General features: G+C 52.7%; 2 protein-coding genes and 1 long non-coding RNA gene across 5 annotated transcripts; 2 read left to right on the plus strand and 1 right to left on the minus strand.

Annotated features, from left to right (window-relative positions):
* Window positions 1–262: 262 nt before the first annotated feature.
* On the minus strand, window positions 263–4,349 carry COX4I1 (cytochrome c oxidase subunit 4I1). Of its 2 annotated transcripts, none has more exons than XM_087740104.1 (5): window positions 4,290–4,349; window positions 3,332–3,411; window positions 2,560–2,727; window positions 1,301–1,432; window positions 263–529 (listed from the first exon to the last, which is right to left on the minus strand). In XM_087740104.1, exons 2-5 carry the CDS (start codon window positions 3,408–3,410, stop codon window positions 393–395), a joined length of 516 nt encoding a protein of 171 aa, XP_087596230.1. In that variant the 5' UTR covers window position 3,411; window positions 4,290–4,349; the 3' UTR covers window positions 263–392. The 2 variants fall into 2 exon arrangements, with proteins under 2 accessions (XP_087596230.1, XP_087596231.1); XM_087740105.1 differs by lacking the exon at window positions 4,290–4,349 and adding an exon at window positions 3,982–4,120.
* A 57-nt stretch (window positions 4,350–4,406) lies between these two features.
* Window positions 4,407–12,218, plus strand: EMC8 (ER membrane protein complex subunit 8). The gene is made up of 5 exons (XM_009477425.2): window positions 4,407–4,769; window positions 9,419–9,495; window positions 10,899–10,968; window positions 11,499–11,593; window positions 11,888–12,218. The coding sequence occupies exons 1-5, from the start codon at window positions 4,560–4,562 to the stop codon at window positions 12,045–12,047; spliced, it is 612 nt and encodes a 203-aa protein (XP_009475700.2). The 5' UTR covers window positions 4,407–4,559; the 3' UTR covers window positions 12,048–12,218.
* Window positions 12,219–14,100: 1,882 nt separating this feature from the next.
* On the plus strand, window positions 14,101–24,321 carry LOC148051072 (uncharacterized). Of its 2 annotated transcripts, none has more exons than XR_015700529.1 (3): window positions 14,101–14,482; window positions 21,840–21,928; window positions 23,360–24,321. It is a non-coding gene; the product is annotated as an uncharacterized LOC148051072 (long non-coding RNA). The 2 variants fall into 2 exon arrangements; XR_015700528.1 differs by lacking the exon at window positions 14,101–14,482 and adding an exon at window positions 18,733–21,758.
* Window positions 24,322–24,847: the final 526 nt, after the last annotated feature.

A 24,847-nucleotide genomic window follows, 5' to 3' on the forward strand; every position in this document is an offset into this window, starting at 1 on the left:
CTGCGCCGCCACCTTTCGGAGCTGGTTTTGGAGCGGTTACGGGACGCTGAGCCTCTGCGGGAGCCGGGATCTGCTTACCTCACACGTAGCTCAGACCTCCGCGCAGCGGGACTGCTGGCTGCGCCCCAAAAACATTCCCTTTAACCGTTTAACGCTGTCGATACGCCACCCCCGACAAGCCCATCTGGGAAAGCTTTGCCCCTCAACCTGCGCTACAGATTACCACCACAACAAACGCGTTTGAAGACGAATAAAAGGAAACTTTCAAGTTAACCAGACATTTATTAGCATCTATGTAGGTGGAGAGGTTGTTCCAGTACATAAGCAACGAGGTCACACACAGGTGATGGAATCATTTCATATTCAAGCAGAGCAGGTTCCACTGAGTTGCTTCATTTCTTCCATTCGTTCTTCTCAAAATCCCACTGGGAAGAGATGCCCTCCACGGGATTCATCCGCATGTCCAACATTCTCTTCGTCTGCATCGACAGCCACTCGTCAGAGAAGGTGTGCGGAATAGGGCCGTACACTGCAATTCAACAGCAGGCGCAATTACATCGCGATACAAAATGAGCGAGTTGGGAACCGAGGTACGAGTTTCAGTAACGAAAAGCTTTTTTCCCCCCCCGAAGCCATGAGGGCTGATCTCACGCACGCCACCATCTCTTCAAACCCACGTTCCCTACACCCGGTTTCTGAAGCATTCAGCTCAGACCGCATCCCCGCATCGATTCCCTAACCGTTTCGTTCATCGGGAAAGGCTCGTACCGAGACAACAGCCCTCTCCTGCTTTCCCCGCGAGTGGATGAAGCCTCAAGATGGAGCGCAGCTCATTTAACTGCGCGCTCTGCCTCACGGCAGCTGGAGGGCTCCCTCGAGGTAGGATCGTTAGCTGGGAAGGAAGCCAAACGTGGCAGAAACCCAAACGTTGACTACCGAGGCGGCAATAAGCTTTTGCGACAGCAGGGTTCACGGGGAGGGGAAGCTCTGGGATCATTCCTGTATCCCTTTCCTCTCCCTTTCCTCTCCTCCCACCAAAGCTCCCTCCACCACCCTCACCTTCCTACGAGCTTCCTCAATATTTACGCTACCTCCCCGCTGATCTCCATGAAGTTACAACTCCAGAAGTGAGTTTTCAGAGACTAACAAACAGCAGCTGCCAGCAGGCCACCGCAACGGCTGCTGGCTACACCATTCCGACCCCCCGGAGCGCTTTACGGAGAATTCTCTAATTTCCCATCAGGTATCAATTGATCTTGCTCCTCCTTTAAGAGTTAAACACTGTACGGCGTTTACTTACTATAATGTTTCTGCCAAATGAGGATGAGACCGGTTACACCAAGAAAGAACAGTACTCCACCGAGGACGGTCTTCCATTCGTTTGATCCTCTGTTCATTTCTGCGTAGGTCTCGTTAAATTTGATACGATACACTGGGGGGGGAAAAAAAAAAAGTCAAAAGCATCAAATCATTATTTCTACTTTTCCTGCGACTTGCAGGTGACATGCCGCTCCGCAGAGGGAGGTGACCCAAGCCTAAAGCTGACCGAGAGGGAAAGGATGTTAAAAGAGGTTCTGAATCAGCTGGCCTCTCCCGTGCCAAGAGCGAGGCACTTGTGCCAAAGTAAACGAGTTGTTTCTCCATCCCCGCATGCGTTGCACCCCCATCAGGTCACCGTTCATCTCCATTTTATAGATTATTGTAAACTTGTGCAAAAGTTACATTATAGGGCTGACAGAAGGCGAAACGGAGCTCTCCTTCCTTCTCTCCAACTCCCACTACGGTTACTGACCGTAACGCGTCCTAGCACAAATAATTCCAGTGGGAACGCCTGTATCCCAAAAGGCTTCTCGCAGCTTTGCCACCAAGGCTCACGGGACTTTGAAGTTCAAAACCGCGTTAGATTTGGAGAGCGCTTACGAACATTTGAGCAGCTCCCAAAAGGGTTTTAAACCTTCTCGCTTAGACACGAGTGGACGCAGCACTGTTGATGATCAGGTTCTCCCTTGCATACCGTGACAGCGGTTAGAAAAGACGATGCAGTTTTATTTGCAAGTCAAAACACCCGCCCAGCGCTTTAATTAGCTGAAACTTGGTGACGCCGAGGTCAGCGGTCATTGACATTCAAATGCACAGGGTTCATTTGACTCAGCTGGCCTAACAATTGCATATTGTTGCAACGAAGAGATTTTTTTCTGCCTTGTCGAAAGCAGATGGGAATCAAGAAACAAATATAATTATTATTCGTTTTCTGGAAGAGGAAGAAATTGCTGAACTTGACCTCAGGTACATAACAGACACCATGGCACGCGCTTCTGACATTTTGAAACAGCACCCAGGAACACGAAGCACTGATCTCCACTCGCGTACACACAAGGAGCTCCAGCATAATTAAAAAAGCTCCTTTGCGGAGCAGAATTTGGAAAGAGCAGGGTTTAACAGCCGCCTGAACAGGCACCGCCTGCGGCTGTCTTCCTAGAAGCTGTCAATAATGAACGTGCAACAGGTCAGACCGCATCGGATCGAGCTGGAAGGTTACCCGAAGCCCCCGCTACCTACATTCAACTTTCTCATCAACGGACAGGGCAGTCCAAGACGCCTTTTCCTTCTCTTTCAGCGCCTTCTGCTGAGCAGAGAGATCCCTTACGAAGGCCACTTCAGGCAGGGGAACGTCACGACGGTCGACATAGGCCGGGAGGCTGAAATCCTCTGCTTTGACAACACCAGCTGCACACGGGAACAGAAGGGAGACCCGTTCAAGCTTCCGACTCCTGCACAAACATCTCTTACTGGTTACAACACAAAAAACCAACAGCTCAGTCGAAAAGGTGATGGCAGTTAAGAAATCCTGGAGGGAAAAGACTTCCAGATGAGGCATTCATCAGGGAGAAAGAGGGAGAAGAGAGAGTACTTAAAGTGGGTGCTATTTTAAGAGTGTAAGAACAAAGCAGAAGGGGAATCCACATAAAAGGTAATATCCAGAATTACTTTCTTAACGTCTCAGCCACCTCTGTCTCCAGCTGTCGCACTGATCGCCTCCCCTACCAGATACCCAGAAGCCCTCTACGCTTTTTCCATCCCGGTTTCTGCCTGGCCCTCGGCTCCTGCCGCCTCCCCAGCGGCAGCCAGCCCTGCCGCACCTCCGCAATGCCATCGGCTGGCGCAGGCTGCTCAGACAGCTCTCCTGCCAGCAGGCAAGGCACCAGCCTCGCCAAACCCCCTCTACCCTAATTCTTTTCTCACCCAAACCCCAGCATCAGCTTTTTGTGTTCTTCCTCTGAAGTGCTTGTTTTATCGCTTGTACTAAAAAACCAAAGCAGTTGCTGCCTACCGTGTCCGTGGGCTCTCAGGCAGATGGAGGTGGAAATGGCTCTCTTCCCAATGAGGCTGAATGCCCTTGAAGCCAACATCCTGCTGGGACAAAACAACAGCAGGGAAGTCAGCGTCGGGTGAAGACATCGAATGTACAAAGGCGAAATAACCCCATTTTCTATCGGTCTATAAAAAAGAAAAGCCGGTCGAGAGGTTTCCTGCCCCTTCTCCGAAGAGCAGCACATCGCACCGAACCGCTCCAGGCTTTTCAGGGACATTCCCCCTCCCCTTGGATGAGTCCTCCTCTTCCCCTTTCATCCCCGCAGCCTCCTGTATTTGAACTCAAAGGCGTTCCCTTGTTCAAGTCAGCCTTTCCGTGCTGCTTTTCACTTGGTAACAAATCGTTACTGGGCGTGAGCCAGGAGCTCCAAGCGAGCCGAGTCTAAACGCATCTCGCATCCAAGGAAGAAACGCTCCAGCAGCGAGCCACGCCGGCCCGCCCGGGGGAAGGGCAGACACCCAGCTAACGGTTTCTCCCATGGACCCGTCTGCCTGCACAAGGCTTCTCAGGGGCCCCTGATCTCACCTGAAGCCCCCCGATCTCACCTAAAAACCCCGCGATCCCCCCCCCCCGCCAGGTGAGCGCGGAGCCCGCGGCCCACGCCTGACCTTGGCGCGGGGTTTCACGGCGCAGGGAGGTGTCACCCGCGGCGGTGACGCCTCACACCCGCCCGACGTGACGTGACAGCGCCGATATGACGCCGCAACGACACGGGGCAGCGCTGAGGCCCCTTCAACGGGAGGGGGAGGCCGCAGCGCCCCCCCCCCCCCCCATCCCCTCCCACCCCAACACGGGCTGCCCCCGCCGCCGCCCCCCGGGGGGTGGATGAGGCGGGGAGGGTCCGCCCTGCCAGCGGCGGGATGCGGGCGGCCCCGTACCCCCCTCCCAGCCCCGCCGCCCGCCGCGGCCCGACGACCTGGCGACCGTCCTCTACGCCGGGCTGCCACCGGAAGGAGCCGCCGAGCGGAAGCGCGGTGCACGCCGGGAGCCGCGGGCGAGCGAGAAGCCGCAAAGGAGCGCCCCCCGCCCCGGGTGCACGATGGGATGCGGGCGGACCGTCGGCCGCTTTTTACGACAGCGCTTGGCGGCGTTTGGCGACACTTGGCGGCGGGTGGCCTGAGGGGAGGCGGCGGGGCCGGTACCGGTAGCGGGAGCTGTCACCGGCGGGGCCGTCTGCCGTGGCGGGATGAAGCTGACCACGCAGGCCTACTGTAAGATGGTGCTGCACGGCGCCAAGTACCCGCACTGCGCCGTCAACGGGCTGCTGGTGGCCGAACGGCCGTCCGGTGCCCCGCGTCGCGACCAGGCCGGGCCCCCCTCGCTCTTCGTCGACTGCATCCCGCTCTTCCACGGCACCCTGGCCCTGGCGCCCATGCTGGAGGTGGCCCTCACCCTGGTAAGGCGCTAGGCCTTTCCCTAGGCCTGGGAGCGAGGGGCTGGCGTGCGGGGGGAGCGGCAGGAGACTACAGAGCCTCGTAGTTTTGTCTAATTTCTTTTTCGGTGCAGAGAAAATGCTGTTTATGTAGGTGTCATTTTCCCCGAGTAACTCCCAGAGGGAACGTCCTTATTCCACAGCAGAAAGAGCTTTGCCCAGCTTACCTTTAAGGCACTTCAGAGCAGTGTCAGCTAACTGGGAAAGGGCACGCTTGTCTCCAAGTAAGAGCGTGTAGATGTGCATAAGTATATATTTCGTGATTCATTTTGGTGTACTTTCCCCGTTTATGGAAGCCATTAGCTTAAATAGGAGAAAAAAAAAAGAAAAAAAAAAAGAAGTTTCTTTCTTCATCCTGCAGGCCTGGCTTGGGTTTGAAATCTCCCTCGGTGTCGGTTGGTGAACCCTGGGATGGACGGGGGCAGCCAAGCATTCCCTGTTCCGACATCCCCTCCCTCACCCCCCGCTGTGGAAGAGCAGTAAGGCATGGTGGGATAATCCCTTTTCCCCCCTGTCGTCACATAGGCAGGATGAGAAGGGCGTCAGGGCCGTAGGGCCGGCGCTTTCAACCCCCACCCCCCCCACCCCCGCTCATGAAAACCGGGAGCCGTCCCGCACTGGGCCGCGGCTGCGTTCTGCCTGGCATCTGGGGAGAGTCCCTTTGTCAAAACCAGCGGACGGAGGGAGCGAAGCATGCTTGGATTTTATCGTAATGGGGAGTCGGGGCGGGCTGGCGCAAATCTGGAGGCAAAGAAGTGCTTTGGCACCTTCACGGTAGACGCAGCTGCCGCTAAAGTGAGATCTGGGTGTGATTTGAGGACTTTTCTGTCCATTTAAAGACTTGTCATTATTTACAGGAGAAAATCCATCCCTTTTTGATACCTGTAAAAAACAATTCGTTTCTGATTCTTGTAGACTTCTTGCCCTGAATGTTTCCTTCAGTTTAATAGATTGCTTCATCAAAAAATAATTATTTGTAAATAAATTCCAGTTTTCTCCAGCTGAGTTGATGCCATGGGAATGCTGAGATCTTTCTGAAGCCTGGAGATGATTAAATGCAGCCAGAGGGACAGGAATGGGGGCTGAGCCTAAGCCCTGGCCATCTAGGTTTGCCATATTGCTGTGGAGCACGCAAAATTTGTCAGTCTTAAATATATTTACACCAGTGTAACAGGGTAGGAGTAACACAGAAATGTATGCTGCTCGCATAATCGTTTTCTGCTTACGGTTTTCCTCATGTTACTGCTTGGGAAAATGGCATAATACTGTTTATAATTGCTTTAGTGTAGGCAGGGCTTGACTTTACCTGTTTGAATGATGCTAATTTGTTTTTCCTCTGGGAGTGAGTAAGTGGGAGTTGCTAGTGAAGTGTAGAATAACGCATATAATATATTTAAAGTATGTGTAGGGTTTGTCTTTAAATCAGGATTAGATGTCTTTCTGCAGGGTCGGTGGCAGTGAATTTTCATGGACTTTAGGCCTTCAGTGTAGTTTTCTGGTGTAGATCTTGCTCCAGGATCAGATTATTAGGAAATAAATCCTGTTTCTTGCGACATCTGAAGTATCTTACCACATCTACAGTAAGCAAATCATTACGGAACCAAAGAAATGGCACTGGCTTACATATTTGCTCTTGGGTTTTGATACAAAAAGTTAAAGAATGGAAACCCCTGGCATTTCCCACATTAATTAGGACTTGCTAAGGCGTATTGAGGTTTGCAGTCACATTTGATGACTCCTGTGATACTTGGCAGCTCTAAAACACAGCGTTTGAGACGAGCCCAAGGCCTTTTGCTCTCGTTTTTTTTTTGTTTGAACAAAGGCAAAGGTGTCAATAAACACCGGCGCGGCAGCTATGAAAATCGGATTTTATTGTTGTAATGTTTAAAAGGAGGGCGCTCTCGCCTGTTCTGTGCAGTATAACGCGTGGTTACTGAATAAATCAGCAAGATTAGCGTGGTTGAAACTCGATGTTTGTGGCAAAGCGCCTCTGTTTCTAAAGGATTTTGAAGCTTTGTCAGGTTTTGATGGGATCTGTTTCTCTTCCAGTTCAATTATTGCTGATTCTTCGTCACGCCTGTGACCCCGTCAGACATGTCAGGGTTTTCTAGAACCAGCCCTGCGAGTTTCACCTCCTCTTCTCTGACCGGAGTTATCCCGGAACCTCACATGGGAGCTGTAGTCTCCAGATTTAATCTGAAAATAGAGGGAACGCTTTCGAACGGACTTGTCCATGTGGCAACTTGTAAAAACTGCGAGCGGTGCTTTAGCAGCAGCCTAGGTACAAGGAATCAACAAAATTAGATTTTTATTAAACACACAGCAGTGCTTGGAGGTTTGTAGCTCTGGAGGAGGGAGCAGAAGCGCATGCATTTAATTTGCACTTTGGCTTGTCGGTTTGAAATCCCTTTCAAAAAGGGAGTCATTAAAGAAAAAGTGAATTAAGTTTCACATGGTTTGGTTTTTTTTTTTTTTTGGTGCCTTTGAATTTCTCAGCTAATTGATGTGGTTTTGCAACCGCATCTTCTCAAAAAAAAACAAAACCCAAGCAGCGCTTCCCCCTCCGTTCGCACGGCCGGCTCCCCACCGCCGGGAACAGCGGTCAGCTGGCGGCAGGTTACAGCCTTTCTCCTCCCAGGGCTCTTCTAAACCCCTCTGCCCCCCGCCTTTGGTGGCTGCAGCTCCTCTTGTGGGAGCAGATCGGAGGGCAGGCCGCTTTTGATTTTTCAGGGGTGACACGCGCCCTGTGGAAGCAAGGCACAGTTTGTCCCCCGTTGGCTTGCCCTCATCAGGGCTGGACGTGACTAAAAATATCAGGGGCTAATTGATGCTAAGGCTGCCTGTGGTGGCAGTGCCGCGGCTAGAGAGTGTTTGGAAATTGCAGGTGGAAACAGCTTTAATTCCAAAAAGATTTTTTTTCCTTTTTTTTTTTTTTTTATGGAAGCAGTTTTTAATTACTACTTAGGGAACTGAGAACTTAAAAATCATACTTTTTTTTTTTTCTTTAAGACCTTTTCAGTATGCAACAAAAATTGCTTTAGAACAAAGGTTTTTAATTTTTAAATTGATGGACTTTTTAAATTATTATTATTAATTTCAGTATCTGAGCTTCTGGCTTTAATGCCAAGCTTTCAAGCCACTAACAATTAAAACCTGAGTCCTAAGCCCTCAAAATGGGTTTGTAATTGAAACAGCAGTTGGCCCTCAGCTATAGCAGGGCTACACAGCTTGGTTTTTTTTTTTTTAATCACGTAAATCCATGTCATCCGTTGTAGAGGAGGGATTATTCACATGGCTCTTTTTGTTTGTTTGTTTATGCAGTCTAATGCTATAATTATTGCTAAAAATAAGATTGATTTGACTTACAGGATGCAACAGGTCAGCATCAGATATATTTTTGGACTCCATTTTAATATAGCTGTTGAGGTTTTTTTGATGCATGCTCTCTAGGGACTGCAAAGGAAAATTCTAGCTGCTTACTCCACTTCTGTCTTTCAGGGCTCTGTATTATGCTGACTTGATATCCTCAATTATAAGGAGAAACATCATATATATGTGTTTTCAAAGCAAGGCAGGCTCAGCAGGAGGAATTCAGCTCCAGCGTAAAACAGAAAGAACAGCAGTGTGCGCATGCTGCAACTGCACTTATAAAAAAAACCAAAACTACATAAACTTTTGTACTCGTGTAACTCAAAAGTTGTGTAAATTGTATGCAAATAAATGCATATGTTTAAGTATTTACATACAGGTGTTAAATAAGGAGGAGCTGCCGGGTCTGACCGTGTCTATAACAGATGAGAGAATTTATGCCAACAGTTCTTCCATCGAGCCCTTACCTTGTGGCTGAGCTGGAGAGTATTTTTAGTAAAGTGTTCAGTTCTGATGGAAAGATTTTAAAGAGTGGAGAATCCACCCAGGTTGTTTGATAGGTGGCTCCACTGGTTAGTTACCCTTGCAGGTGAACTCTCGAAGAAAAACAATTTTATTGCAAAAGCCTTTTTCTAACGGAGTTGGTTGAAAACATTGTAAATGGGACAAACTTTCTGCCTCCCATTTACCTTTCACATCAAGTTTTATTTGCTACCTAAGGTAAAAAATGCTTCCACTTAGCCTAGAAATGTTACATTAGGAATAAAATCAACAAGCTCTTTTTGAAATGGCAGCACAGTCACACATCCACGTGGCAAGCGTTTTCTAACATCTCTCTGGCAAAACAACACTAACAGAAAATACCCACAAATGGCAATAGGTAAGACCCAGACTCCTCTCCCAGGCAGCGTTGCTGAAGCTCTTTACATTACAAGTCCTGTCATTCGAATTTAGGCCAGGCTTTGACCGAGATAACTTGCTCTTTTGCTCCATTTGGTCAACATTTTCCATCGTTCTCCAAACATTCAGTTTGGTTTCTCTGTTCTAGTTAAATTAGCCACACTCTGTGTGTGAGTGCGCACATAAATATATATAAATATGTATATATTTAAAGAAGGAATTGGCAAAGATATTGTAATGATTCAATTGCCGTTTTATTTGCAGGACAGACATGAAATTTCCTTAGTTCTGTAGGGTTTTTTCTTTTTTTTCCCTGGGCTTAATTGTTCCAATTACTTTTTCAGATTGACTCTTGGTGCAAAGAGAATAGCTACGTGATAGCTGGATATTACCAGGCAAATGAACGCGTGAAAGATGCCAGGTGTGTTGGTGCAATATTTCCTTCTGTTTGCTCTTTTCTGTTGTACTTTGTCCTCTGCCAACAAAAATCATCGACATAAATCGTGCGTGTTGATTAACTTTGACAACTGTCATCTGGTTTCACATTGTCTTCGTGGTGCTGGTGGATATGGCCTTTGTTCAGGTGCAGAAACCCCAGTCTTTCCAGAATCACTCCTCCTTCGTGGATACTATAAAAGGCCAGTATTTGAAAGCCTGCCAACCAGTTTAATTACAGTTGTCAGGGAAATAGCCAAAATTTGCAGGCGCGTTTGCTTGTGCAGTACATATCTTGTAAACTCAAATGACTCCGAGTATCTTTTGGAAAATCTTTCAGAAGCGACCTAATTCTCGCTAAACGACTTAATTGTCTCTGAGTTTTATTGAAGCATTTTCTTACGTGGTAAAGGGACGGTCTTGAAATGGAAGATGTCAGTCAAGCAGAGATATCTTTTTTCACTCATTTTCCCCAGAATTAGTCATTTTTTTCCCCTGCTAGCTAACTCCAATTACTCAATAAGCCATAAGGGCACCTTCTTGTGAAGCCACAACATATTTTTTGATACGCGTATCAAATATTTTCCCCGTATCTATTAGACAAATCCAGTATCAGGACTAATGAGAGTGCATCATACTTGCATTTAAAATAAACACGAACAGCTTGTTTAAAGTACTACACTATGTCCCAGTTATTTTGTTAACGTATATCCTTAAGTATGTTTTTTAAGTAATACTTGTGACTGCTAAGGTGTCTAGCAGGAACAAGGGCATTATTTGTCCTTTCCTTACAAGGGAGATAATCTGCTGGAGACGTTTTTAAGGAGAAGATACAGTTTGTCTGTTCTGTTTGAGGTTTGAAAGAATATTACAGGCTTTTTTTTTTTTTTTAAACTCCGGTTTCTTTTCTGAAGATAACTGGCACCATGTAGAGATTGTCATCTTTGAAACATGGTAAAGGCTTTCCTCTAAAAGATTATCTGATGTTGGTAGAGAAGCTGGGCAGTGAGTGGGTTCAAATGCAGACTGGGGAGCAAACTCGGTTTCTTTTTTAAATGCCTTCCCGGGCAAAGGAGGCTGCGGTCTTTGGTCTGGTGGAAGAAGGTAGGAGGCCGCAAAATGTTGATTCCACTTAAAGTCTGCAGTGAGCATTTTGCCCTGCAAAAACCCATTGCCTAAGCATAGCTAAGATCCAGATCATGTGCTGCAGAGAAGAGCCGGGGTTTTCTTGGCCTTCTGACTTCAGTCAAGTGTAGCATCGGCTTGGTATCTTGTTCCTGTTTGTAAGCACGCAATGTAATTTTCACATCTCTTTAAGCATGTTTCCTGCTGGTTTCAGCTGAAACGTCACGGTTCAAATAACACAGTTACTTTTACCTTCTGCTGCAGTCCAAACCAGGTTGCGGAAAAGGTGGCCTCCCGAATTGCAGAGGGCTTTAACGATACAGCACTCATCATGGTAAATTACTCCGTTTTTCCCGCCCCCCTTTCTGTATTGTTAATGCTATGATGGTGGTGTTGGACTAGCCATTTAAATGCCATTCTCTGGGTCCTTTAATAGTGAAGTAACTAATTTTCTCTTTAACCTCCAAATGCTCTGGGGAAGAGATGCAGTGACCTGTAGCCAGTGAAGTTCTTAGTAAGTCTACAGAGAGACTGCAGTTAGCTCTCTGCCGTCTCAAAGGAAGCAGAGGCCTTCTCTGCTTGCAAGGCTGGAGTGAAGGCAGTGTATTCATGACTTCAGACCCCCTTCCGTGACTTAAAAGCATGTCTTACATGAAGCAAACGATGCTTTGCCTCCTTGCCACAGTGACAAAGGACGTTGGCAGTTTAAACATGTAAAATTTGGCTCATTTGAAGGTAGAACAGTGGACAAGTTAGCGTAAGGTGCCCTGTTTGTAAAAACTGACTTTTTTTTTTTACTATTTCATCTCTTTCCTTGGGATCTTGAGGAGCAGACTAAGGTGGTGTTTTTCTGTTGCACAACAGGTTGATAACACCAAGTTTACGATGGAGTGCGTAGAGCCTGCCATTCACGTGTATGAGCTTCATGAGAACAAGTGGAGGTGCAAGGACCCACACGTGTGAGTAAACTTCAGAGTTTATTTGTGTTCGGGTAGCAAGGAAAACGGGATTGCCTGGCTAAGGGCAAAACTTTGATTGTGATGAGTGATACTGTAAGGGCGGTGGGTGTAGCTGACAGTGCTTTTAAAGTTGTTTTTTGCTGTAGTGAGAGAGAACAGCCGGCTTCTGCAGCCAGGCAGTGGTCTCACCACCGTGACCACGTTGCAGAGAAGGTGGCTAAATCTCCAGAGCAGAGGAGGTGATGGAGATTTTCTTTGTGATTACTTTTAATTCCTGGTTATTTTACGTCCTAGTGATTTTTGTGAAGATTGGACCGAAGCCCAGAGAATCGCTGCATCTCTCTTGGACAGCAAGTCCTACGAGACGCTTGTAGATTTTGATAATCACCTGGATGATATCCGGAACGACTGGACAAACCCAGAGATCAACAAAGCTGTCCTCCACCTGTGTTAGAGGGGTTTCTACTGACTAATTTACAGACATTCCCACTATGTACTGAAGAGAGAAAAATGCTATTTTTGAATGTAAATAGAATAATATTCAGTACCTTGTGTGGAAACCCCACTGATTAAAAAGGAGTGGCATGTCACGTTGCAAAGAGTGATGTGTCCGTAAGCCGCTGAATCATTTTTGTGAGATTCCGTGGAAGAACTGCAAGCTGTCAGTTACAGCACGCCTTCCCTGTTGTAGTGAATGTTGCTATTCCTTCGAAACCAGGACTGCTTCTGCTTCTCCCTACTGTTCATATTACAGAGTTTTGACTAAGCTTTTCTAATCTTTAGAGAGATTACTTTTTAATGATTTATGGAAATACCTTTCAAAAAAATCAGTCTTGTCCTCAGATGGGAAATTTTAAGGTCGAGTACATAAAATGTAAGGTTAACGGTTTCTTTTGGCCTGGTTTGGAAATGTTATTCCGTCGGCACAGTAAAATGCGAACTGCTGAGGACGATGTACCATGCTCGTGTGTCACTGGTTTTGCAGTGGTTTAGCATGACGCAGGCACAGAGAACGTGTTAAAGCAGCGTTCCCAAGTGCTGCGGTGATTCCTGCTCTCCGTGGGCGTACAACCACAGTTAGTGCTTGAAAATGTTAAAGCCGAGGTACAAATATTCGTGTAATGATTTGTAAAAGGGACTGGAAGCGCGCTAATGAGTTTGAGTGACAGTTCTAAAACAGTTTGAGTCTACAGAAGAAGAGGAGAGTGAAATACCTTATTAATTTTATGCAGTCTTTTTGGGTTTTATAAACAGACCTCGTTTTCAACTGGCTCATGTGGTGTCCGTTTAAGTCGGTCTAAAATGTTATCACTCCAAGTTGAAAGCAAGCGATCTGAATACATTGACTCAAGGAGCCTAGATACGGTCTAGTTCAGCTTCTCTCTGTCTTTCTAATTAATGTTTGTTTCTAGCAATAAGTTTACTGGACAATGAAGCTTTATCTCAGACTAGTACAGTTCTCCCTAAGTCTTGTTGCCTTACTCTTCATGGTTGTTTGTCAAACTGTAGTTAAACATAGCCTCAACCTGAAATGGTTTCTCTAGATTTCCTTCTCTTCCTACCCAAAAAACCCTTTTACAGGGAGGATCCAAATGTCCACCAAGTGATCGGCCTCTCTCCAAGTTCCTGCTTTTTCCTTAGCGCTCTTATTTGAAAACATGAGGGGTGGGATAGTCAAAACCTTTTGGTCTACCTCTGCTTCTATTTAAATAAGCGCAAGTTTTCCTCTTGGTCTCGGTGAGTGATGGGATAAGGCTAAAATCCCGTTCTGAAGAGGTGAATAGAAGCAGGATGCCTGCAGTCGGGTCCTGCCGTGGCGTTCCCTGCAGTTCAGGTTCCGCAAAGCCAGGAGGCCAGGTCTGAGGTTCAGCTCCCTGTCCCAGGAGGAGACGAAGATTTGAAGGCTTCGGTCTGTCCCCCTGCTATGCAGTGGAAAGGTGTGATGGGCATTACAAAAGGGACTGGCACGCAGCCAATATAGCCTTTCCTAAGTGTGAGTCAGATAACTTGCAGGAAAGGAAAATGTTTTCACTTGTTCAATGAAAACATCCATCCAGCTCACAAGCAGCAAGATAAACACGTTCCAGTGGCTGTTTTACTACACATCCACGGCTGTATGAAAAGATATCCTGGAAACGGCAATGCCCTGGCAGCGTATGCTGGGAGTAGACTCCGCAAATCGCCCAGGCTGCAGGAAGAGGGCTGTTGTCTTACTTTGTACAAACACCTCATGAAATCTAACCTATCCTTCCAGAGGCAGATGTTATCTTAGCAAGGCATGTTACCTTAGCTATGTGAGATTGTCAGCCGAGGCTGCTGTAGGAGCTGGTACGTCTCCTGAGCCACAGGAAATGTATTTCTTATTCTTTGTAACTAGATGTCATAATCAAGCTTTGATCGTATGTATGCTAATACAGTCTAATCTCTCCTTGCACGTACTCCCCCCTCGCCCTCTAAGACAAAGCAAAATGTATATCATCAGTCTGTAACCTGATGGAAACCTCCCTGTGACTAACCCTTGAGGGAAGCAGCTTTTAATGCTTTGTGTTTCCCTTTTTTTTTAATCTTCTGTTTTGCTTTTAAATGAGGTCCTTTGAGTGTTTTGCCATCAGTAGAAGCCCAGGCTGGCTTTAAGCAAAAAGGACAAGCACTGCGGTGCTCAGATCTTATCTCACCTGTCCTATTTGCATTGAAGGCTGGACAAAAGGCAGCAATTTCATAAAGGCAAGGCAGCCCGCAGCCACCCTGGCTCTTCGGAAAGAATGAGGAAGCTGCCAGGCTCCGGGAAGGCTGCGTTCCCCTTCCCTGCTGATGTCCCAAACCTGCCTGCAGGAGCAAATGCTGCTTTCCTGGCGGGTGGATCAGCTGGATTCATCAGAGGAATTCAAGGTAACTCCTTTTAAAACTTCTGGGGAGGAAATCTTGGGGAAGGTGTCTGCATCCCTGGTGCTGGAGCCCTCTTGATAGCTGGGAAGACGGCACTGGGCATGGGCGTCTTACTCTTTCTTTGCTTTGTTAGCAATTAATTACCTGCAGCGTTATTTATTCTCCCCGACACCCCCCCCCCCCCCCCCCCGTATTCAGCAGGATTTGGAGATTTGGCATTTGCCTGCCCAGACGTTTAACTCCCAGCTCTTTACCTCATCCATAGGACCTCAGGCACTTGGAAACGCAAAATTATTCCCACGTGGGATTCTTTTTTCCACTCTCAACCCTGATATTTCAAAACAGCAATAAACAGACCCCCCCAGTATCTGAAAATGCCAGTACAAAGTGCTTGGGTTTCTGAATGGGAGGACGCACACCGCTCTTTGCTGGATCCACGCGAGTGCTCGCCTTGAATCCTTTAGTCACAAGGGGGAGAAGGAAGAGCCTTGAGCATGCGTTGCTTCAAGCGCCCGTTTGGTTTGAAATTAAAGATCGGAGTGGCCTGAGACCCAGCCGGCCTCAAGGCGTGTCCCCCCTCCCCGTGTGCCACCAGCTGATGGCCCAGGGCGCTTCCAGCTGTGCCCAAAAACTCCACGTACAGATCCAGCATGAGAAACCCAGAGGGGAGCAGAGCGCTTGGGGGGCCCGTAGGCGCGATTTTCACCGAGAAATGAGACCGCCTTAAAATTGCTCGGAGAATCGGTGGCTGGTTGGGGCTAGGTGCACGTCAGGAGTGGTCCCTGCTCCTCCTGGCTTGTGCAGTGTCACGGGTGGGAAGAGCAGATGGGTGGCCAGAGCCATGGGGTGCCTTTGATCAGCTGCTCATGCACACAAGTGTGATACCTGTTCCTGGGGAACGTGCTGATGCCATATTCTCCCCGAGCTCATCGCTCTGTGTGTATATGAGGGCTTTGGGGTTGTTTTTATTTCATTCAGCAAGTGAAGCAGTCTGCGGCTGGAGTTTTTCCCCCTTCCCGCTTCCCATCTGCTGGCTGAGCTGCTCACGGGATGCTCCCTAGCCTATGTCAGCGTGAAAACGAGCACAGACCTACCGCGTTACCCGTTTCGGCTCATTAGAGCTGCCGCGGGCGCGGGAAGCAGCCGAGCAGTTCAGTTGGCGGGACGGAGGAGCCACAACCTCTTCACTGGCACAACTGGAGCTGGGGCCAGACAGATGTGCAGAGCCCAGCCCCGCTCTGCACGCCGCTGCGGAGAGGCACCCCGAGAGATGGCCCCCTGCCCCCAAGAATTTCTCATCCAAGTGGCAGAAATGCACGCCAAGGAGAGGTGATGGTGACAGACGCAGGAAGCAAAGCCGGGTCTCTCTGCTCCCTGGCCGGAGGCCTAATCGCTGCACTCTGCTGCTATTTGTAAAACGTCTCGAGATGCTCGGGCGGAGGGCATTACCGATACGGAAAGAGCACACGGATGCTAATGGAGGAGGCTGTTAGCGGGGTGGACTTGTGGTTGACTGCAGCTTGGAAAATGGCCTCGAGGGGAAATGCGCTCAGCGTGCATTTGTGAGCTGCGCTTCTAGTTTGTGTTTTAATTCCGCTCCTGGAGTGGAGCTGGGTCGCCCACCCTTGCCTGTGGGAGCTGTAGTGAGCTGGTTGGGAGCCGGCAGACCACGCTGGGCAAGCTGCTTCCTTCCCGTCCCACCTGGGCTCCGTTACTCCCAACCGGAGTTAAACATCTCAAGGCATCGTACTCCTGCGCTGCAAACTCCTCGCTTGCTTTACCCATCGCCCTGCAACCAGCCCTCCCACAGCAGGCAGCAATTTCACTGTGCCGAAGTATCCGCTGAGGACTTCTATCGATTTATTTTCTTTTTATTGTCGCTTTTAGACCACATTTTCACCCAGCCTTCTCATCCAAAAGTACGCCCTAGCTGCATATTTTCCTTTGGTTTTCAGCCATCGCCCTGTGAAAGGCGGCAGAGGTGGATTCGGAGGGGACGGAGGCAGGTTGCTGGCTGGGTTTTCTGGTAACGGGACCGTGCAAAAGGTGAAAGCGGTCCCTGCTCCCGCGTGGCTGTGCGGTGAGCTCGGCACTTTGCAATCTGCCGGAGCTGTGATGAGGCAGACAGGGAACGCTGCTCTTAAAAATACCCGGTAGGTGGGCTGGGGGTAACGGGTAACTCCTTGAGTGCTTCCAGGCAGCGCCGCACCGGCTGCAGCGAGGCAGCACTTTAGCTGGATGCGGGCAGGACCGGAGCCAGGGATGTCCCGGTCTGCGCAGCATCAGCCCACGAGGGCCACGAGAAACAACGCAGCCCTTCCTAGAAATGCGCTCCGGAGCTTAAAAGATGAACGTAATTGAAAAAATATATCGAGGTTGTACCAGGGGATAAAAGGGAAAGCTGGGCCGAGATTAACCTGGAGCTCAGCGAGCCGAGAAGCGCGGCAGCCGTGACCAGGTCCCTAAGCCAATTCCCAGCCGTGGCCTCCCAGCCACCCGCTGAATCCATGCCCGGCAGGGAGGCGGTTTGCTCTGGATGCAGGTTTAGCAGGAGAGCCCGGCACGCTCTGGTTTTGTGCTTCAGGTACGTGCTCGCTTTCCGCTTTGCTTCCTACCCCCTGCCGCAGCAGCTCCTGGCTTGCTCGTGAGGACTGCTGCCACGACCCGATGGATTTTCTTTGGGGGTGTTTTCTGCCTGCACGGTTCCTGCTGGTTGTTCGGTCTGCCGGTCCTGCCAAGAGCCTGTGCTCGGGGAATGCTGGAGCTGCTCCAGCTTCCCCAGAGCCTGCATCTTCAGCTGCTTCCTCGTGACACCCTCCTCCCTTCCCGCACCTGGCATCCCCCCCGGGCACCGCTTGCCTGCCCTGGATGGCTGCGAGCCTCCCCTGGCGTGGAGCTCCGGGAGGGGGTTTCTTTTCCTCTCCCAGCACCTCCTGCCTTGTTGCCACCTCCAGCTTCAGCAAGTCCCATGCAATGGCCCTGCAGCCCCCTGCCAGGGCAATTTCTGAGCCAGGCTGGCACCAGCCCTTTCCCCTGCTTGGGCCAGAAGAGACCTGGGGCAGAAGGGGGGAGCAGGCGGTCTCATTGCTCCATTAGCGTGGAGCCAGGGTGACGTTTCGCCTGTGTTAGCAGACCCTGGGACTCCGTGACCCAGAAAGCTGCTTCTCATCCCTCTTTTTGAAAACAAGCCCAGCTGGTGTTTGCAGGAGCAGCTCCTTCCAAGGGAGCCAGCAGAGCAGCTCCGCGGTGGGCTCTCCGGGCTCTGCTCCACTGGGCTCTCCAGCTGAAGCTTTTCTTGTGGCCGGTGTTTGCAAAACACATCCCTCTCCCTGCGGTTCTTCTGGCGTCCGGGAAGCTGTGAGCTCACCCAGCCCTTCCTCTTCCAGCGAATTTATGAGGTTGCCCTCCATCCTCACTTCCCTCGTCTGTGCTTCAGCCCCCTCCACCCTCCTCTGCACCCAGGCAGGATGGGGCCGATGGGATGAGGAGCAGCCCAGCTGCTGAAGGGCCACGGTCAGAACTGGAAACCAGTCATCAGCCACATCAGAGGACCACCCAGGGCGGTTGCCTGGGCTGGAGAGACAAGTCTTCACCCAGAGACGTCAGCCAGCTCCATACCGACCCACCAAGGAAGCTTTGTGAGCCCACCCTCTCCTTCCCCCTGCCCTGCTGGCTCTTGGTGGGGTTTGGCCAGTTGCCCTGATGTGATGCTCAGCATGCCGCAGCCCCGGCCCTGCCATGGGCAGCTCCTGGCAGGGACCTGGAGCAGAGGCAGGCTGCATGGGGGGCTCATGGAAAGGGGATGTCTGGCCCATGGGGCTGCTCCTGTGCTCGGGACTCAGATCTGCCTAACACTGGTCATCCAGGGGCTGGCTCCGGTAGGGAACAGAGCTCCGCACCGGAGGGTCTCCGGGCCGTACCCAGCCACCTGGAGGTGGCCAACCCCCACCCTATGGACGTGCCCAAGGGTGTCTTTGCTTCCCAGCCCGTGGGGAGGAGAGGAAGGGGTGTGCGATGCTGTGTTTGTGCCTCTCGGGTGTCACCACGCCAGCTGGAGCCGTGCTGCAGCCCGCAGAGCTAACCACAGTTATTTTAGCAGGCTGATGTTTATGTTTACCTCCCTGCAGCAGCAAGCCATTGCTCTCGGTCGCTCACGCTTTTAGCAACAACTGCTGGTCCAGGCCAGGCTAATTCCAGCCCTCTTGGGTTTGGGGCTGTTTGTTCTCACCCAACAGCAGCAAACAGGTAGTTTTGGAGAGAGGCATCAGATGTGGAGGGGAGATTTCTGCAGCCTAGGCTGGATTTGTGCTGCAGTGTCAGGGCTGCCGGCGAGGGGTCCCTGGCCCCGGGGAATGCTGCGTGCACTGAGGTTGGGATGGGATCTGGGAAGACCAGGCTTGCCAGGCTCTGGTTCAGAGCTTGTCCTCCAGCTCTTAAAGTCTGCAGCTGGACAGGCAAAAAAACCCTACATGCACCAGTTTATTCGTCTGTTTTTCTGGGGCAGAACTGGAGCCACGGGTTGGAAACACCTCTGCCCTGGCCCCTGCGTCCAGGACCGGTGCCTGCAGCCGGGGCAGTAGCCTTTCCCCCGTGCTGCCTGCCAGGCTCTCGAGTTTGAAACTTTGCAATAACTCGCTTATTCAAGAAATTGGAGGAGCCAGATGGGGGAGGAGATCAGCCCTTTCCGTATTTGTGATTTTCACCAAGCACGGCAGGACCAGGCCAGCAGAAACTGGAGCAAAACCACCCGTTTCCTCTCCCTGCTCCCCTTTATGCCCACCCCAGCAGGGCTTGGTCTTGTGCGAGGGGCTCTGATCTTGCTGGAGACCTCCCAGGCTCCTGGGATCAGCTTGCTCCCATCTCCAGGTGAAGTTCAAAGCTTTCCCTTCGTTGCTGCCTGCAGCCGCGGGGTGTTTAATGTGCGGCTGGCATTCCCCGCACGCTGGCGCCCTGGATGTGAACCGCTGCTTTTCAGCTCTGTCTGAAAAGGAGCCGTCTCGGGGCCTCGCCTCCTAATTGTGGAGGAGGTGAACATGAAAAAGCCTCTGGCTGCTTTTAATGCAGGCAAAGGCGGCTGCTCTGGAGGCAGAGCCTTCGCCCAAGCATCCTCGCAGCAGGGTGGTACCCAACCCGGAGCTCTCATCCTGGGGGTGGTGAGAAACCCTCTGCCTGGTGCTGTTCCTGCTGCTGGGCTGGTTTTCGGGCTGGCAGGTCAGACGGGAGTGGGGAAAGACCCTTTCTGGAAGCTGGAGGTGAAGATGCTCCCAGAGGCTGGGAGCATCGCTGCTGTCTAGACATTAGGACCTCAGGGATGCTGATAGGTCCTGCCAGAGCTGGGTGTGGTACCTACATACCAAACCAGTACTTGCCTTTCTAGGCACTTGGTAGCCCATCCGACTGCTCGTAGGGATGCTCCGTGGTCCAGCGGCTTCGGCTGCAGGCGAGGGGCACTCCTGCTCGTCTCTCTCTCGGCACCGGTCTGGATTGTGCAGCGGGGTGAGAGTAAAGCAGCATTTCCTCATCACCCAAGGGCTTTGCTGGGCTTGGATGGGGCTGGAGGGGGGGATGGATGGGAGGAGCTGGGACTCCGCTAACCTGATTAACCAGGTTAGAAACCAACCTTGCAAAAATCCAGCCGTCTCGCTGCAACCTCCTCCCGCCCACCCAGGGCACGGCTGGTCCTGAGTGGGAACCCCCCCACCCAGCCTCGCACCCCTACTCCCCTCCTGCATCCGAGAGCAGCCGGGCGCGGCGGGGAGGTGGGATGCGACGGCGGGCATCGTGCCTCCGGCTCCTGGGATCGGGTAAGTGTCACCCTCTCGGAGCACCGCAGCCGGCTTCGGCCCCTCTCCCCCTCCCCGCCGCATCCCCAGCCCCGCACGCCGGCTGAGCATCCCCCCTCCGCCGCAGCTCTGCCGCCTGGGCGGCACGGCCGCCGCTCTAGTGACGCTTGCGATGAGCATCTGGGGGTTTTTGGAGCGTGAACTCGTCGGGAATGCAAATGCTTCTTGGCCTGGTGCCGGCACGGGAGCAAAGTTGAAGCCCCAGCACCAACCAGCAGAAATCCTGTTGAAACGCTGGTGGCGGGGGGATTTCTCTGCCCAAGGATCTCTCCCGGCACCGCGAGCAAGCGGTGCTCGTGTTTGGCCGCGGCGGGGACACGGGGCTAAGAGCCAGCGGTGGTAGGGAGGGGGCTGCCGTGTCCTGCAAGGGCTTGGCCACGGGGGTCTGGTCCCAGAGGAGACCCCCTGCGCCGTGGGGCTGGGTCTCCCCCACACAACCCTGCTCCATCCCCGAGCGGCTGGGGTGGCTGGTGCTGTGAGCCACCGGCCGGTGGTGTGAGCCACCAGCAGGTGCCAAAAAACAGAGAACTCGCCTCAAAACAGGTTTCTTGATATTTGGGCGGCTGCCACGATAGCTGCAAAGTGGGAGTCCCGGGGAGGGGGGGTCCCCTCCACAGCTCCCCGGCTGCGGGGGTGTCATGGCTCAAGGTGGCTGTGGGGAGCTGCTAAAAAATGCAGAATTAAAACCAGCGATGGCAAGTTCCCACTTCGCCTTGCTGGCTGCTGCCGGCCCACCTCAGGGCTGCTTGGAAAGGCGAAGTAAAGCTGTGGCGGAGGCCAGGCAGGGGGAGCGGAGGGTTTGCTTGGCTCTCTGCGGGCCTCGGAGCTTGGAAGAGCCGTAATGAGTCACTGACCCTCATCCCAATAAATTTTCCCGGCAGCTGTGGGCAGGAGGGATGCAGATTTCCCAGTAAAGGGATTTTGGCCCTGAATAATTTTCAGCATCTTAAAAAAAGTCACATCCCACAATGGGAATCATCCACCTGAAAGCTCTCGGGGCTTCAGGGGTGCCCAAAAACGGAGCAGGCCTGCGCGCTCCCCGGCAGCACATCCCCAGCTGCTACCGGCTGCTCCGGCTCAGCCCAGGGTGCGATGCTGCAGCCGAGCATCCCTCTATTTCCTGCGCGTGGGCTCGGGGTTTGCTCTGAAAGCACCGGTTGCCTTCATAAATAACAACCTGATCCCTCCTGCTCACAACATCGTCACCCAGAAACATTTGCAGCACTGGCCCCAGGAGTGGAGAAGCTGGGATGGGACCCCCCACCCAGCCACGGGCTCCTTCTCCGCCCTCCCAAAAAGTTCCTCCTGAAACTCGGCGGCTGAGATTGAGTCACTGAAACGCCGTGACATCACTAGCGGTTTTTGCTACCGAGCAGCTGTGCTTCCTGTTATGCCTGGGCGCCTATAGAGATATATACATCTACACGCACGCATAGGTGCGCGCTTTTAGCGAGCAATCAAGTTCACTCTCCTTTCTCCCAGCATCGCTTCCCGCAACCCTCGTCTCTCTTTTGCAGCGCCAGCGGCGAGGACCGGCGGCGGGGCTGGAGAGCTGGGTGCCGCTAAGAGGATGAAAACATGGGGCTCAAGTTATCCTGCCTGAAAGGTAAGTTTGGGTGGGTGTTGGGGTTTCTCCTGCTCCGTGAAGGCATCTGGGGGATGGTTGTATGTGGAGGAACTTTAGGTATTTCTGCCGTGGTGTGGTTTGGCATCCTGGTGGCATTTAAGCGAGTCCCACGGGTGACCCGGTGCTCATGCATCACCCCAGAGTTGCTTTCCCCACCCCTGTAAAAATATAAGGGTCTGATCCTGCACTCACTCCTGCATCCTTTGCTCTGAGCACCCTGGGGCTGATGGTATCCCTCAAGAAATCGGGTGGGAAAGAGCCAGCATGGATGGGATGCTCTGGGTACAGATGGGATCCTCGGGGTCAGCCCGGAGGCCGGGACCCGGGTACCCGGGTCCCGGCCTCCGGGCTGACCCCGAGCATCCTTCATCCTTCATTGCTCTGCTCCCCCCCTAGGGATATTCCAACCCAGGAGCTTTCTATCCTGCTGCTTTCTCCCAAACTTTAATTTTCTTAATGGAGTTAGGGTGGGGATGGCGGCAGTGATGTCTGCAGAGAGAGGAAAGCAGGAGCCTTTAATGCTTCTGGCCTCGCTGCATTGGGTGAGCAGGGCAAAGACTGGATATCGCATCTCCCATTAGCTCTGCATCCCAGCACTGACCCCGGAGCAGCTCGTATTAATCATCCTTGGGGTCGTTAGGGATGGGAGCTAACGAGCATCCCTCTCTAAGATGCAGAGCTGCTTCTTCCCTGGCTTTTCCCAAGCACAAATCCTACGCAAGATGCTGGCTGTGATGAGCATGGCTTTGAATGCGTCACCCAAAAATGAGCTCTGCGCCCATGTGCCCCCTCCCCGTGTCCGGGGATGCTTCGGGTGGGGCTGGTGATGTGGGGTCTGCAGGCTCTGGGGGTCCCACAGACTCCCCCATCCCATGTGGTGACTGAAGAGGGGAAACTGAGGCAGCCAGGGAGTCTCCGTCCTTCCCCAAATCCCCAAATCCAGGGCAGAGCCCCAAAATATCCCCCTGCGCCTCCAGGCCCCTCCGACGAGCTTGGAGTCTGCAATAAAATAAAAGACCCTCCTTCCTTTTCCAGCTCCCTTATGTAAGGCAGGGCTTTATCCTTAATTAAAAAGAGATTAAAAATATCAGTGTCTGTCCCCTCCGGGCATTTTCCTGCTTGGGAAGAGCTGAAACCTCCCTGGCTGCTGCCTGCACCGCGCAGGGCTTTTCTCCTGATTAAAAAAGCAGATTAAAGCAATCTGCTCCCCGGGAGACAGGCTGCGGTCTCCGCCTCTATCGAACACCCCAAAATCCAAGGTGGGGAGGAGGTGCGAGGCTGCGCCTGGCTGCTGGGGGCGGCTGTGGATTCTCTAGTGGTTCGTAAGGGGTTGAGCTGGGCATGGAGGAAGGCAGGGAGGTGGGGGATGCTGCAGCCCCACGCCTGATCTTCTCTCTCCCATTTCTGCAGGCTTGAAGACGTGCGTGAGCAGCGGGAACGGCAGCGACAGGACCCCGGCGGCATCCCCGGGCGAGAAGCACCTGCACGTGCCCTCCATCATCGTCACGCCGCCCACGCCCACGGGGACCACGCTGTCCCGCGAGGCCCGGCGGGTGGGGGGGCCGCCGCCCTGCAGCCAGTGCTGAGCACGGGGACGGGGGGGACGCCGGCCCGGCAGGATCTGTCCCCGTTCCGCCACGATGGAGCTACAGCCGCCGGGATGCGAATTGGCCGGATCCAGCATCCCAGGAGCTCCCCAGGGACACGCGGGGCACCCACCACATGGGTGGGTTTGGACACCAGTGACTGGTTTTTCTCTCTTTTCCTAAAAATGCCGGGGAAGGGGGGGCACAGCACAGCTGCTTCCCGGTGAATAAAGCCCCCGGCGCTCCGCACCCCCCGGTTTGGCACCCACCGCCTCCCTCGGGCTGTGTCGGCGGAGCAGTGGGTGGGCTGTCCCCCCAAAAACACCCCAAAGCTGACCCTGTGCCCAATGGGGGGGCCAAAAGCGGGGTACACCCCACCAGCTCCCACCTCTCCGCCAGGATTGAAGATGCCGTTTGCAAATAGCACCGGCAAAATGAACTCGGCATCGCCCGCAACCCACCCTCGCGGCCCTGCCGGCTCGGCCGCATCCCGGGGAGGGAGCTGGGGGCGATGCTTCCCGGGGAGCGGCAGCACCAGGAGCCGGTGGGAGAGGCGGGAGTGTGAAAGCAGATGGAAATTTAATTTTTTAATGACAGCAGCAGATGGCAAAAGACACGCAAGTGGAGTCGCAGCGTGGCGGAGCTGTTTATAGAGCGACCGGTGGAACCGCGGCGTGTGCCGGCGGCACCGCGGGGGCTGCTCGGTTAAGGGATGGAGGGGGGCGGTGGGACCCCCCTCCTGCAGCCCCCGGTGCCGGGTGGAGGCGGACGTTCCCAGGGCTTGGCCCCCCACCCTGGCCCAGGGGTGCCCCTGGGGCAATCCTCACCCCAAGGGTCGGGGTCGCTCCCATGGGTGCCACGGGGCAGTTGGGGAGGGGGATTGGGGAGAACTGGCATCGTTTGGGGGCTTTCTGGGTCCACGGTGACCCACAAACCAGGCTGCAGCCCCCCAAATCACCCAGAGCGGCGGCTTTGGCCGCTCGGCAGGGCTGGGCGTGAGGGGAAGGAGGGAGGGAGGGAGGGAGGGATGATGTGGTGCATGGACAGACAGCAAGAGGAGGGCAGACTGCTGCTCTGAGGCATGGACGAGTGGATAGAGGATGGATGGACGCCTGGATGGATGGACGGATGGATGGATGGGTGGGTGGATAGACGGAGCAATGGATGGATAGGTGGGTGGGTGAGTGGATAGATGGGTGGCTGAAGGCATGGACGGGTGAATGGATGGGTGGGTGGGTGGGTGGATAAATGGATGGATGGAGTCATGGATGGGTGGGTGGGTGGGTGGATAAATGGATGGATGGAGTCATGG

Source organism: Nipponia nippon, unplaced genomic scaffold (assembly GCF_047370975.1).
Source record: "Nipponia nippon isolate SJK-2023a ecotype South Korea unplaced genomic scaffold, ASM4737097v1 scaffold_7, whole genome shotgun sequence".
In the NCBI taxonomy this organism is placed as follows: Eukaryota; Metazoa; Chordata; class Aves; order Pelecaniformes; family Threskiornithidae; genus Nipponia; species Nipponia nippon.